Here is a 16,008-nt window from a genome sequence, read left to right as displayed (position 1 = left end):
CCTCTTAATTATTGCCCCCTTTTGTTGCAAGTGTCTGAATTACTTTCATGCTTATTATTGGCTCAAAAATACACTCACATACAAGACAGTTTAGTTAATACAATTCTTTCTTGGCTAATGATGGAGCTGTAAATATGCTAATGTAGGCACCAGGCAAATCCAAACCATTGTGCTGCTGTTCTCCATTCTACCCTCTCCTTTCTGCTAGCCTGCATTGCTTCTGCCTTCTAGGCTACTAAATGCCACTAGTCTTTTAATCCTGTTCCTAGTGGATATCTCCATTTAGCTAGGTTTTTTTCTCGCATTTCAGCTTCTTCCTTCTCCAAAAGTGAGGACTTCCAGGGATGGGGAGCAGGGGAAAGGGAAAGAGCAGGGTTCTGCTCCTCAGCTTTTTCTGGATAAGAACCTCAGTCCTGTCTGACATCCAAATAGAAAGGCTTGCTCAGTGCTCTGTGAACAGGTCCGTGTCTACTGTCTTTACAGTTGGAGTGTCTTTTCCCAGAAACAGGAGAACAAAACTGTTGGGAGAGAATGTAATGCAACAGGTCTGGAGTCTCTGACACAAGTTTTGGAGATAATGACTGGGGGTGGGGTAGGTGTTGCAGAGGTGGAAGGAATGATCCTATTTTTCAAAATAATTGTCATTTCAAGCTCCTTGTGGACTGTGGCAGAGAGGACCTTGATTGCCTTTGAATCAGTGTTGCTTTTCACAACTAGAATTCAGTAAAACCCAAATCACCCGAGATTGTAAAGTGATCACGTAGGGACCACATTAGGACATGGTTTCCTACCACTGCAACTGCAAAATCTGTATATAAACAGATCCAGGTCGTGGGACAAAAGCTGTGGAGCAAAAGAAACCTGTAGAGATTTGGTACACGTTTCAAGGCACACTTTCTGCTTTAGGAGAGACCACCTGCCTTTCTTTGCATAAGACAGCCAGCACGCAGGAGGCCAGAGGTTTTACTTTAAGGCACAACCCTTCCCATGGGTTACAACACTTCAGGTTACATGAGTAAGTAAGTGCTGGTGTAAGGGGCAATGAGATTAATTCAGGTTGTCAAAATGCTCTTTAGTACAGGTGAGGTATTAATGAGATGATTGTTATCCTGAAGGTGAAATCTTCTCCCCTTTCCCTCTCATGAAGAGATTTTTAAAAAACACCACACCACAAACCCTACTGATCAAAATCACTGCCTTAGCTTTTTGCTTAGGTGACACAATTAAAATCTATCTTCTTACGCATCTAGTAGCTTCATACCATGTAGTCACTTTTAATCATGCTCTGCTATTATTTGCCTCGTTTAAGAAATATATTCACTAAATACTTAACTAGCTTGTGGAACTACTCCCAAAGCTCAGTTTTGCCAACTGTTAAAAGCTTATAATGCTGCTCATGACACTGTGATTCTGCACTCAACATCTTTAAGGTATAAAAAAAAAAATCATAATAGCTCTGCACTAAAATGCTTCTCAGGGCATGTGTGCATGTCTCCCCCCTTTTGTTTTTTCAACCTGGAAGAAAGGTTTAAAAAAACACCTTGCTGGCTTTTGGACCTGGGGGTCCTGGCGGACACCAAGTTGAACACGAGCCAAGCAATGTGCTCTTGGTACAAATAAGGTTAATGGTATTCTGGGCTGCATCAGGAGGAATGTTGTCAGCAGGTGGAGGGAGGTGATGCTGCCCCTCAGCACTGGTGAGGCCTCAGCTGGAGCGCTGGGTCCAGTTCTGGGCTCCACAGTACAAGAGAGACACGGACATGCTGGAGGGAGTCTGGTGAAAGGCTACAAAGGTGATGAAGGGATGGGAGCATGTCTCCTGTGAGGAAACGCTGAGAGAGTTGGGACTGCTCAGCCTGGAGAAGAGAAGGCTCAGGGGGAATCTCACAAATACGTGAAGGTATATAAATACGTCTATAAATACCTGAAGGGAGGGTGGAAAGAAGACAGAGCCTGGCTCTTTTCAGTTGTGCCCAGTGGGAGGACCAGATGCAATGGGCACAAACTGAAATGCAGGAGCTGCTGTCTGAACGTCAGGAAACACTTTTTGTTACTGTGAGGGTGACCCAGCACTGGACTAGGTTGCTCAGAGAGGTTGTGGAGTCTCCATCATTGGAGATATTCAAAAGCCATCTGGACATGGTCCTGGGCAACTAGCTCTGGGTGGCCCTGCTTGAGCAGGGAGGTCCCTGCAGAGGTCCCTTCCACCCTCAATCATTCTTGTGATTGCAGAATGAAGCCCCTGGAGTACAAGACTACAAGCTAGAGCCCTGTTTCTTCTCATCTTAACTACTACCTCCCACTGGTCTGAGGTGAGCCTCGTTACCCTTACTGGCCTACACAGGAAAATGCCTAAGAAACGATCCTTCAACCTGTCAAAGGCTTTTTGCTACAGAAGAGCAAGCAAAACAGCAAGTGGGGAAAGGGAAAGAAAGATTAAGCCTGACTCCTGTCACCTGACATTTTTAAGAGAACTGAAAATTAGTTATTAATTACAGGTACTGATCTTTCCAAACCTTTTTTTAAACTTCTTAGAAGCTATTTTAAGTCACCTCTCTCCCTCAATTTAGAGGCCAGGGGAGGTCCCTCTCAGCTCTCTTAATACCTTTCTCTGATTCTCACATTATTTGCATCTTCAGTAAGGGGCAGCTTCCTAGGTAATGGTTTGTCCCTTAAGAGCTTGCATTCTGTCTGCAGGAGGGATGGTTCCTTGCAGTCCCTGATCACAAGACCTTCAGTCAGCAAGATGGATGAAGAGCTCAGCACAGTATTAAACCAAATGCTGACTTCAGAACCTTTTTTTAAAGCTCTCAAGCAGGTAGCATCCTTGTAGATATTTACACAAAGTTTCATGAAGGAGAGCAAAACTGTGTAACCATGTTAAAGGAGTAATTAATGGATGCCAGACATCACCAACTACTGTCAAGGTTATGTAGATCACATAGCTATGTAACCCTAGGAAAGCAAGCCTGCAACCATTACATTAGTTAAATAAATGGGGTGCAAATCATTGCTAAAGAAGAGCTGCTGGTTCCTCAACAAATCCAGTGGCTACAGCAGTGCTTGGGCTGGGAAAGTGAGGCTTGCAGCAGTGTTCTGAATGAACAGGAATAAGAATGGATGTCATTAGCTCCACAGCTGATCAGTACCATAGCCATAGCAGACACCTTAATTGAAAGGCAGAAAAAAACCCACAAAACCCTGCATTGAAAAAACCACCTATCAGTAAATTCAATGGATGATGTTGGTATATCACTGAAATTGAAGTTAAAGCAAATAAAAGTATCTCCTGAGGAAATAAACATTCTCCTCTTCTTGTGGAGCCTATTAACAGTCCAGCTATCCTATTAAAAAAAGTGCTAAGACAACCAATTATTGAAAAGTAATGTCACTTGGACTGCTTGTACACTTCTCATTCTACTACCAATTACTACAGAGAACAGGTTATAGAAAGATCTTATAAAATTCAAATTGATTCATCTCTATGTACAAGAGACTTCTAGGAATAATAGATATAACCATGATTTATTACACTGTACAAAACTAGATTCAGAACAAGCAAGTGCAGAATATAGTACATGATTTATTTTTTTTCTGTACTTTACATATTATTTGTTAAACTTCATTGACAAACCCAGAACTTCCCTAATTTTTCCTTTACCTGCCTAAGCCAAGCAATGAATTTTGGTCTACAGGATAGAAGAAAATAGCTTCCTGGAGAATTTATCAACTGATTAACTTGGCAGAAAGTGCCTCAGCTCAGACTTTCAGTGTTTCCCATAACTTGTAAAGACTTGTCAAGTTAGAACCTCAGTTGGTAGTACAACATCCTGCCACAGTACCAGTCTAGAAAAAAGCAACTCCATTCTCATTAAGTTTCAATAATGTCTTCTTCTTAGAAGATGAATTAATCCGGTTGCATTTGTAGACATACCAAACAGTATAAGTGAAGGCTGTAGCTACCATTAAAAAAAAGAAAAATTACTTTCCAGTAGCCCCAGATCTGTCTCTTGAGTTATGCAGGATGTGCTGAGATAGGTTATATGTTTAATAAAGTCCTTAAGAAAAATAAATATTTTTGCATAATGTGTTGTACAAAGATTGGTTGATTTCCTTCATTCATAGCTTCAACAACAGATAAAACCACAGCTATATTTAATTCACTAGCTCACAATGATTAATGCCACCTTGGTAACTGATGTATTAAGAGTCCAATAGAATATTGGCCTATTCTTTATAATAGTGCAAATTACATGGAGGTGTTTTGAAAACAGTGGCTTAAAGAAAGAAGGATTAACAAAAAAACCCTCCTTTGGTCCCTGTAAGAGTTTCCATAAAATTTTCAAAACTCCCCCACATAATTTTAACCAACTATTAAGGCGTCAAAAGAATGGATTTAAAGTTGAGAATAAAATGGTCTTTCTTGGACTTGAAAAGAAGTCCACTGCAGATTTCCTGACAAAGAAATGTTCTTAATGTGTCTCCTTCTCCTCAGCTCTTTTCTGCACAAGAACAATACACTAAATAGACCTGTCTGATAATTTCTCCCATATCTCTTTTGTTTAAACTACAACAAAACATTAAATATATTGCACAAAAAGCATAACGTATCCTGCCTGACTCTTCACAAAAATGGCCACAAACACAGGAGAACAGCTACTGAACATCTCAAAATTTGAAGAGATCAATGAAATGCTGAGGAGATACTGGCATGAGACAGGTGTTTGGATCACTGGCTGTGCAGGGGTGTCCTGTATCCTGCAAAATGAAGGAGAAAAAAAAGTAAGTTGTCTTTTCATACCCACAATCTAGTTCCACTCCCAATTAAAAAAGTGCAAAAAATCATATATAGGCACATGCAACTACTTCCACTGTAAACAAACTGATAAGAACTTGCTCTAAAAATTCACCATATTTTTCTTTAACTGTTTTAGACTAAGTTGTGAAGAAAACAGGCCTTGCCAGTTTGACTGTGGTAGTGTAAGGTAGTTTCAATTTCAGAAAAAAAAAACCCTTTCTCCTCCTACCAGAAAGAGACCCAAGTCAGAGCACTTGAAAAAAGTTTCATACCTCTTATCCATTATTTTTTTCATAAGTGTAGTTTAAAAAAAAAAGGGCAACTGCTTTTTTGAACATAAATTATCTGTTTAATGAAAATCTGAAATCAACTACTACTTCAAGGGGGAAAATGAGCTCCTTGCTTTCAAAGTGAAGGGGAGGAGACACTTCCAAAAAACCTGAACAGCATGTTTGAAGTCCCAGTCATAAAAGTTTTTCTACCTTGCTTGTTTTTCTTCTTCCCCCAACATCTTTTTCTCCTCTTTCACTCCTTCCTTCTCCCCTCCTGAAAGCATTGCCTTAAAACAAAAGTTAGCACCCCGGCAAGTTAGGAATATAGAAGATGGACAGGATGGAAAGGCTTTGTTATTACAAATTCACTAAGCCTGCAGTGCTTTCTTTAATATTACAGAAACCTGGACTCAGCACAACTGTCTGATTATTTAAGATTCAAATTAGAAGTTCAGTTTTGCACCTTATTAGAATCTTACAAAGGAAGGAAATGCTAGAGGTGTAATGAGAAGAAGGTTCCAGACAGTTCAATGGTGAGGTTAAACACCTTGATCAATAATGTTGTAAGGCTCAGAAACCATCCTCCCCAGGTTTTAAGGGGTTCCTCTCCCTTTTCCACCAGTGTTGATTAATTCAACATGTGGGGCAAGAAAACTAGAGTAAATACATGGTAAAGAGATCACAGACCACTGCAGTCCTCATTTCTTTCATTTCCATAGGGGATGAAGTTACATGCAATTCAGTTAATAGAAGGAAAGAATCCGTAAGTGAAATTTTTTTCTCACTTGGAAGCTTACATAAGGAAAGTGTTGTCAAAGATGCCACATTCCCATCCAAAGTCTTTGCAACACCAAATTGCACTAGGTGAAACACATTCTAAATACTACTCAGCTTTTCCAATGAAAATAGTTACTCTATAGATATATTATCTGTATTTTTCCATTAAGTCTATACATGACTACATTAAAATATCGTGGTATCATCACCTCATCCTCCCATTTTTTTAATGATTGCTTTAACATCACCTGAGAACCAGTTGTTACATTCATGACACAGGGGAAAAACAAAAAGAGAGAACAGACAAATAGATTAGATCCCAGGTAAAACTGCCTAGTTGGGGAAGTTGCAGATGAGAAAGAACAGAAGACTAAGACCAGAAGTGTTAAATCTAACACCTTCATCTTGAGATGACATCTGCAAGGAAGAGATACACCACAACAGAAAACACTCTCAAAAGTAGTTGCTAATGAACTATCATCTTCTCTACCCTTTGCCATGTCAATGTCTTGTCATTACTTTCCTAGTTTCCAGGAAAAAAACACCATCAGAATTAGAATTCTGGGAAAGAAGCTAGGGTTTAGCCGCTTTTAGTTCCTATTTATACTCCTAAATATTTTAAGACAGAATTTGTAACATGCTATCTGCTTTGCTCTGCACATCATCATAAAAACGTTTTTGAAAGCTCTGCTCAGGCAGGTCCAATAAAAATCTCAGTAAGATCAGTTCTTGGAGTTTTTAGTTATTAAAAACAACAGAAACAGCAATTTTACAGTGGAAAAAAGTGATGAGGACTGAAAACAAGAATCATAGCTTTCCTGTAATTACAAGTATTCTTCCTTCTAAGAAAAATGTATTTCCCTTGAAATTACATTTAATAAATAGTGTTCAATTCATATTGATTGTCAATGTATCTACTTAAAAGCTAAACCAGAATTCTTTTAAATTAACAAGAGAATTCACCAGGAGGAGTGTTTACTGGCAAATGTAGTTGTTTTCCTCCTCAAATTTTATCATAGCTGGACATTAAGAAGCTCCCATAACAACTTTGGAGCTACAATCCTTTTCTGTATAATTATTTCCACCATTTCTTCATTCGGAAAGCAACTTTATAATTGCTTCTCCCCACTCTCCCAAGTCACATGCAGCCTGTTTTGGGAATTTCTTTTCAGAGAGACTCTTTCATAAAAGTATGTATGACTACAGCATTCCAAGTGGAGTAAAATCAGTTTTAGTACCTTTGCATTAAAGAAAGTTATCCGAGGTTCATGTTACTCTCTTTAGATTTAAGTACCAAATTAAATACATCAGGGAGTGCAGAGAAACCTATTTCTTAGCAAAATCTGGCTGATCTCACTGACACCATGCACCTAGGTTCATTAGAAGTTGAATTATGGTCCCTAGTTTAAATGACATCAACAGGGAATACGGCAATATAAAAAACAAATCTGACAAAAAAACTGAGATGGAAAGTCACGATTACCTTATCTAATAGGGAAACAAGAAACAAAGTATTCCTGCTGCTAAGTTGATGTGGGGAAACAAAATCAAAACAGAGAGTATCAAACAATTAGAAATGAACACATTATTCACTTCGACGTTACAGAACAGTCAGCAATAAAAACAGATGAGACACACAGGAAATACCTTGAGTAACAAAGCAAGGTGGTAGTCCTTTGAAATCGTGAAGAAGGAAGCAGGAAGAAGAGCCGTAAAGTAAAAGAAGCAGAGTTAAGGTTTATTGAAGCTAAGGTTCATATGCCATTTAGAAAAACAGTCTTTTATTCTTGTGGCAGATCACAAGCAGCTGGAGAACTAAAACCAGCATAAGCCCCAAGAAGACTAAAACCAAGTGTGAAGCATATCACTTATGCAAAACAATTACACTAGTTTACATAAGGCCTGGATACTGAAAGAAGAAAAGGTATTTCAACTTCTGTGGCCATCTCTGGGATAACTGAAATGTACTACTGAGTAAGCTAAGAAAATAAAAGAACTGCTCACAATTGCAGTGATACCTAGTGGAACAGAAGAAATAGTATACACAAAAAGCATTCATAGAGGCATCAGTCAATAATTAGTTTGCCATGACTTTTACACTACTGAAATTATGTATTTTTCTCACTTTCATCATGGACAAATCCTTTACCAAGTCACTTCTGAAAGATAGTAATTCAATATTTAAGAGTTTCTTATAATCATTCCCTCCTTTAACACAGAAGAGTACAAGACGTTCTATTATATCACTGTACCTCCCAGAATGAATTTAGCAGTCTACTTCTTATTATATTTAATATTACTATGGTCACAGGTTTTAAACAAATACAGGAATACAAATGCTGCTTCCTGAAAAGCCCTTAAAGACTTGTTAAAAGTAACATTAAGATAGCATACAGTAAAGTGCAAACTTCCCTTACTTCAGCTGTTTGCTAATTCATTCAGTAGCCATCAGTCCCTTCTTTTACAAGGCCTTCTTTAAAAGCACACCAAATGCAGGACTGAAAGAATTTCCAGTGTGCAGCCCTCTCACAATTACATTATATTATCAATTTCATGAACTGATGAAAATTCATAGAATCATAGAATGGTTTGGGTTAGATCTACTCCAACCCTTAGCTTATATAATTTCCCTAAGTAGTCTCATGTTTATTCATCCCTTCTCTGTCTCTCAGAAGAATTTCTGGAGAGTAGTCACATTCCTTTTTACCTTTAACACAGCTAAGTTAAATTAACCTCTGCTAGTCTTCATGCCCTGATCACTTAAGTACTTTTTCCTCTGCAACTATTACAATGTTTTGCTTTGTTCTTGAATGAGGGGAGGAAAAAAGGTGCAATACCAAGAAGTGTTCAGCTCACTTCCTGAAGTTCTTCTGAATGCCCTTGAAAGCAAAAGCTGCCCAATTTTTGAAGTGTACTATTAAAAGAAGAAACTAAATTTTTACATATTATAAACTATCTGAAGAATCCACTGCTTCCATTTGTTTCAAGATTCAAACACTTGCTACTTTTCTCTGTAAGTAACTGTGATTTCTCTTTTAAAATTTGGTTTTGGTGGGTGGTTTTTTGTTTTTTTTTTTTTTTTTTGCTATATGCCCAATGGAATTACGCAGAATAAAAGCTTCAGTTGAGAACAAAAATCTATACATTATAGATACAATTATATGTCAACCACTCATATACGTATTTAATTTAATAACCTGTCTAATCAAGTATGGTACTGAAGCTTGAATGAATTGTCAAAGCCTGATAACAGTTCCTCCTGATTAAGAAATATTCTCACCTAGCACAGAATTTTTCTAGAACTAATAAAGTACCTCCTGTCCCACAGCCCCCTGCTTTGCTTCTCATCTCTCTTTAGAAAGCTTGGGAAAGGACATAAATACAAGTGCCTGAAAAAGTAGAGCTATTTTTCCTCCCATATAACTCAGAGTCACTAGCACTACTTTACTCACATTGCCCTATGAACAGAAGGACTGTTTTTCAGACCAATGATTAACCTCTTAGCGTCCCTGCTGATACGGGTGCCAGTTGTGCAGAAATCAATTCGCTGAACAATCTATTTCAGCCTGATCAAACATTTATTTTAAGACAGGGACAAGGCTTAGATTCCAAGACCTAGAGAATGAAAACTGCAATGCAGGCTCACAGAATAATCAGGTTGAGAGGTGCCTAAGGAGGTCTCTAATCCAGCCTTCTGCTCAAAGCAGGGTAAACTCTAAGATCAGACCAGGCTTCTCTGAGCTTTATCCAGTCAGGTCTTGAAAACATCCAATGATGGAAACTGCACAACCTTTATGGTCAAACCATTCCCTTGCTTGGCTGTCCTCACGGCAGGCTCTTAGGTTCCTCCGAAGCAGTCTTCTCTAGCCTCTCCTCACAGGGCAAGTCCTCAAGCCTCCCTGATTATCTGACCCTCACCTGAACTCCATCCAGTTTATCAGTATCTTTTTTGTATTGGGGACCCCCAGCTCAGTGCAGTATCCCAGATGCAGTCTAATGACTGCAACTGAAAAGGGATAAGGCAGTCAGCACTGGAATGGTGATCTAGTAGGGACTGCCCATCAATCCAAACAAAGCACCTATAGAACTTACTGTGTTGTGTTTCAGTAAAAATACAAAACCACAAAATGAGTGCTATTATTCCAGTAGTAGATTGGAGTAGTCAAGGTAACAAGACATCTGCCTGCACAGGTTCACTGCCTCTTACCACGCGTGATCTCTGGAAACAGTTAAACATTTAATTCCAAACACATTTTAGTCATTCCTAATATTCATGTGCTATACTTTGAATTATACCAAGATCAGAATGAGAGAAATTTACTAGACAAAGCATTAACCCTTTACACAGCAAAGCCAGACAATCCAAACAAATCCAATACCAAAAATGCCCACCTGCATGCATGCTGCATGCTCACCTTTAAAATTTCCGCTTTCAAAGAAAAAACCAAACAACTTTACCCTACATACTGGGCAACATAATGAAGACTTATTCCACTGTAGTGAACAGTTCTTAGTCATTCTTGACACAGGTTCTTCAGCAAATGTCCAGGCTTCTTCAGCAAATGTCCAGGCTTTTCACAGCAGAAGCCAATTCTGACTACCTGCTTTCCTACTATTAATTTAGCAAAACATATTAGTATCTGGAAAGGCTCCTGTGATATCAAGAATACTCAACTTTAAGATAGCATCATTCAGTAACATGCTGCTTCTATGAAAGCTAGCTTAAAACAGCCTAGTTTTCTTCTATGGAAAACAAAAAAAGCCTCACACTGACATGCAACTCCTCTTAAAAATCACAGAAAGACGACACAAGTATTTTCCAAGATTTCTCAAACATTTATTGCTCTTTGCTGTCCACTTAGCACTACCCATATCTGGTCTTTGAGCTGCAAAATTAAGGATATCTTGCTAACTAGAAGGCCAAGTTACAGTGCAACACAAAGTAAAAGCAGGACTATGTGTTCACATGCAAGTTAAACATGAAAATGCCCTACAGAAATTAAAATCATCCTGTAAGACAGAATATGCTTCATGGGAAACATCAAAGTGCATTTTGAATGAAGCTTCAAACATTCCTCCAAGCTTCATAGGGGACAGAAGCAAGACTATAAAAATAGAGAGTTTTACACCAATGTGGTAGAAATACTATAGTAGCAAGTTCTCATCAGAGATATATTGGTTGCCATGCCATGATTAGAAAAAGGATGTCATAAAATGGCTAACTTCATACAAGTTCCTAACAACTTTGCATAAGATTAAATAGACAGAAGATACAGAGTACAACTCTTTCCACATTGCACTTTTCCTTGCAATTCTAAGTATTGAGGTTATCGGGTATCAAGAGATAAGAATGCTAGATAAAGAACAACTTTGGAATTTAATACTGATTTTATATGAAGTTTTATGTATTATCTGAAAGATAGACATTAGTTGTCCAATCACATTTCACATGAGAAAGCTGACAAGATGATCTTACTATTTCTTCCATTTCACATTACCAGTAGCTGTTTGAACTTATTTCTGATGATCTACTTCAAAGCTCTTACCTTCCAAAACAGAATACTACAGTGTCGACAGAAGTGCAAGGTGTCCCCATACTGTTCCTTTATTGGGTAATATTTCTGAAGTGCAAAGTACATCAGCTTCCAGTCAATGTGACCTTTCTCTGATGGAATCAAATGCCTACAAAACTGGACATAAAATTAATAGCTTTCTTTAAAATTGCTAAAGAAGTAGTCAAATCAGGTAAAGGACTGGGAAAAAAAAAAAGGTAGTTAAACTGAAGTTTTGTAACTGGAATTCTTTGAAATCAATAATCTGACATCATATATCTGCAAAGCAGTGAGAGAGATCTATCCACAAAACAAATGGAAGGTAAGACATTAAAAATAGGAGGGTGCATATTTGCCAAGAGAAAGTAGGCCATACAGAGCTGATCTAACTACTGTCTTGAAATTATTCTAATTATAGTCAAGAACCATATAACAAAAACAATCTTTAAAGCCCTAAGTAATTAATTTTATACTTTAAAAAAAAACACTCAGGAATGAGATTAAAAAAATAACTGCGCATTACAAATTGGTTTTCTGTTAATACAGTAACTATGGATTTAAATAATACTTTCTCTTTCATTTTACAAGTATATACATGATCATTTACATATGATCTTTCTAAAGGATAGAAGTAATCAGTGATTGATATACTTCTTGAGGACATAATCTCCATGTGAAGATTAGCTGATGCATGATGGCTATTTCTCTCCAATTTTAAACACAGCCAAGGTTTATTAAGTATGTATTTGTAAAAGGCTTTTGTTCCACTCAGTGTGGATTAATGCTAATACATTAAGGGCATTCTTCATTCAGAAGACAGCTCCTAGATGGGGAGAATAGCACTGCCTTTCTGATTTCAGCTACACTTTGCTTCGTTTCATAATAGCTTCCCTGTGTAGAGTTCTCAGTTTTTTTCCAAAAGTGCTCTTCAGATATCAAGTATGTTTTTGTGGTTGTTTCAATGGTTCAACAAATATACTGCAGAGGACAGGAAAAACAACCTAACATGATTCTGTAGCTTATTAAGGTAGGACACTTTTAAACAGAAAAAGCAGAATTTTATATTGAAAAATAAGTAAAATCATTAGATTTCTATCATTAATAACCTAATAAGAAATTGAAATGATCATTTTGGAATGCATTGGAAACACTGTGTACAAGTGTCCTTTATAAGGCACAGGGCTAGCTGATTCTACCAAAATGGTTAAGTGATCTTTTTCCCAGCATTACCTTAGTATTACAGCTTCCTCTCCAACCAGTTTTGTCACCATTCAATAGAGCTTACCTCATCTAGCCTCAAAATCCACTCAACTGCTACATTAAGATTAAACTTCTTATCCTTGTGACTTTACCTTGCATTCTTCTGAGCTGCTTCTGGAGGAGGGGTCTGCAGTCTGCCTTTGTCTGTCTATATTCTCCGTGAAGTTAATTCTAAAGCCTTTCATCTCACCAAAATTCTTATTTGGGTCAACTGCACATGAGTTAATTGAGTTTCACTTCTACCTTTTCTGTTACAATAATACTTAATCTGGCAGTCACTGACCAAATGGTACCACTTCAACCTGTCAGATTTAAGAATGCATATTTTTACTTCCTCCAGTCTGGAATGTACTAGGTTTTTAAATTTCTTCCTCCAGCTCTGATGAGGTAACTTCTATTTGCATAGCTTTATGTTCACCTAGTCCCAGCATATATTACTGTCAGAAAATGGAGACAGTTCTGGAGGCATTCCTAGATTACTTTGATGCTTTTTGTGAGGAAACAACAGAAGAGTACCATTTCTCTTTTTGTTCTTAATTTCAAGATCTCAAGCATTTGTTCTATTGCTTTTTCAAAAATCCAATTTTGGCTTCACTAGACTGTTCACGTAGCCTAAAAGTTTGAGCAATCTGTCTGCCTACCTTGGTTTGTAAAACAAGTTCTACTTTGGGTATTAAAATTAGAAACTGAATACAATTTTTAGTATGAAACAAGCCCCCCAGAAGACAACATTTTCACTACTACTGCACACTGTCATATTTTTATCTCAGAAAGGGTGAGTTCACACTTCATTATTAGTATAACATATCACAAAGATGAAGGCCACATTTATGCAAATGATAGAGTTTATTACCTGCTTTTCTGCAAAATGGTACTGGCAGAGTTTTTTCCACAACTGTCTGTCTTCACTGAGCATGTATAAAGTTGGGGTCACTTGACCCAGAGTAATAATGTCCCAGCCATCAGAGAACCTATATAAGATGTTATTCAGCATATGGAGAGGGAGATCGCTAAGCGTAAGACCATTGTTGACTTGCTGGAAATAAGAGTTGAAGACTTTTAACCACAAAAACTTGACAGTGTAAGGTACAAATAAGATTCTTACTTTAGAGATATCTCAGGTCTCAGTTTAGTTTGTACAAAACCATTGAGTAATATCTATGTTAATTCTGTGATACTTTGACTACTTGGCTACTGTTATTCTCTAACTGCTGTTGTTGAAAACTTAAATGACTACAGGTACAGAAGGAGCTACAGACTGTAGCTTTATAACTTATAGCTTTCCTACTGTTAAAATAAACATATCCTAAATTCTTTATTTAAATTTCAAATAATTTTAAAACACCTCTGTTCTCATAAAATAATTCAAGAGTATACAGTCTTGAAAACTATAATATATTCAGCTCCACCTTTCAGAGAAGTGTGCTAAAGCCCTAACTATAATAAAGGTATGAACCATTTATTCATAATTTGTAAGATAACTACAGTTTCTCAATTTTTATTAAGAAACAGAGCACATGTCAATTTGCCTTATGACAACTAGAGTACAGAATGTAGGACTGAAGAGCAAAAAAACAGAATGAAAACATTATGAAAGTCAGAGGCAGAAGAGAATAGGTTCATTTCTGAAGTCTGGAGATAGTTCCTGTCATACATAAATGAGGAATTCTGCAGGGGGTGACATATCAGAGCACTGAAAAAGTTTTCATTGAGAGTATACACCCCTGCTGAACTTTCTCTTTAACAGGGTAACCTACAGCACAACTTGTACATGACTGAATCTGGAGCCTATGCTGCCAGGTGGCACAAAGCCCGACACGACAGGGCTGGAGGCAGTGTCCCAGCTGGCGAGGGAAGGAGTGTGGGCAACTGCTGGCCCCAACTAGTAGAGCTGCCCAGTCATAAGGCACTGGCAGCACAGCAGCTGTACTCCAGCAGGCTCTCATTTATGTCAGTTTATTTCGCAACCATTCATCTCACTTATAGACTAGACTTTCCATAGTATCATCTATTATAAACATCTCTGGGACTATCATTCTGTTCAGGAATGTGAGCATTACAGATGCAAAATTTCTCATTGGTTATTTCAACTAACGTATAACAGCTCAGATGGGAAGTGGGACACTGGAAATAAACAAACACAGCAACTGCAGTGTCTCAAAACTGTCTATGCTGTGGTTGCTTGGCATATGAAAACTTCTGAGATTGGGTTCCCCATTTCTCCTTTCTATTCCAAAATTAGCTGGTTTTCTCAGATACCCAGCACACACAATAAGGACAATTTCAACATTTCTTGGCTGAAAGCAAACAGATGAAACAGCTGTATGACTTTACTGTGAGCAATATCTTGCAGCATTTCTTCCTCCAGGAGTAACCCAGACAGGTTAAAAAGACTGCCTGCTTATCATCAGACGTTTCCACTATAAAAACCTGGAACAGTGCATACCACATGCTTTGAACAAAGTCACATGATCAGAATCCAGATGCTGAAATCATTATCCTTTTTTTGCAAAAAGCAACTGTGCTAATGAATAAAGCTGTAAAATTGCTACGTGAATGTTTTATTTCTGTTTTCTTGACCCACCTCCGAGATTCCTTTTAGATTTTTATTTCTTCAGTAGTAGAAGATTTACTTTTGAATTAAAAATTGGTATTTTTTCCATCTCTATCTGGCAATGTAGAGACAAACATTCTGAAATTTCTTTGGGTGAATAAAACTATTACATCTATACATCTCTACCACAAACCAACAGTACAGGCACTGTAGCAGTCCTCATTAGAAAAGAGCTATTGAAACATTAGAAAATTAAGTTGATTCCGTTTCATTACTTTCATATTACTTCTCTAAAAAAAAGAAAACAAGTAAAACTGTTTAAGATGCATTTGAAACTTTGTTCACAAAGTTTACAAATCATAAACCAACATTCAATATAATTGCCCTCCCTCAATTACTTTTTTAGCATGATTTAATAATATACCTTGTTCATCTGAAGGTTTTTTAGTTGTTGTTGCCACAGAAGGATAGTTTCTAATCGGCAAATCCAAATATTGATGTTCCCTACCAACACAGATTTTCCTACTCCCCTAATCAGTATACAGAGAGTAGAACTCAGATCCTGTAGAAGATCTTTGATTAATCGTGGATTATATTGGTCTTCCATGACTGGAAAACAAAACAAACCAAACAGAATTTTGGTTAACTCAGTTAACCAAGCTAATGCAGTTAGCTCAAGCTAATCAACACTTTAGATGAACTAATTACAACTGAACTGTGTACAAATAGCTGCCCTAATTCCCCACCATGACATTTATTAATGCTGCTCCTTAAGTGCAAGATCAATAATTAACA

The 16,008-nt window shown here is 37.5% G+C and overlaps 1 protein-coding gene across 6 annotated transcripts in view; it reads right to left on the bottom strand.

Annotated features, from left to right (window-relative positions):
• Window positions 1-3,973: 3,973 nt before the first annotated feature.
• The window catches only part of FBXO25 (F-box protein 25), a 33,303-nt gene continuing 21,268 nt past the window's right edge, over window positions 3,974-16,008 (bottom strand). For 5 of the 6 annotated variants that reach the window (XM_010566727.1, XM_010566728.1, XM_010566729.1 and 2 more), the window contains 4 exons: window positions 15,638-15,822; window positions 13,513-13,695; window positions 11,394-11,537; window positions 3,974-4,758 (listed from right to left, as the gene is read on the bottom strand). In XM_010566727.1, coding sequence (XP_010565029.1) covers window positions 4,669-4,758; window positions 11,394-11,537; window positions 13,513-13,695; window positions 15,638-15,822 — 602 coding nt within the window. In that variant the 3' untranslated portion in view covers window positions 3,974-4,668. Of the gene's footprint in view, window positions 4,759-7,494; window positions 7,522-11,393; window positions 11,538-13,512; window positions 13,696-15,637; window positions 15,823-16,008 lie in introns of all 6 variants that reach the window. The other variant, XM_010566726.1, reaches the window with a different exon arrangement.

Source organism: Haliaeetus leucocephalus, unplaced genomic scaffold (genome assembly GCF_000737465.1).
Source record: "Haliaeetus leucocephalus isolate CR32 unplaced genomic scaffold, Haliaeetus_leucocephalus-4.0 Scaffold217, whole genome shotgun sequence".
In the NCBI taxonomy this organism is placed as follows: domain Eukaryota; kingdom Metazoa; phylum Chordata; class Aves; order Accipitriformes; family Accipitridae; genus Haliaeetus; species Haliaeetus leucocephalus.
The sequence above is the reverse complement of the archived record's forward strand: the minus strand, read 5'-3'. Positions and strand labels throughout refer to the sequence as shown.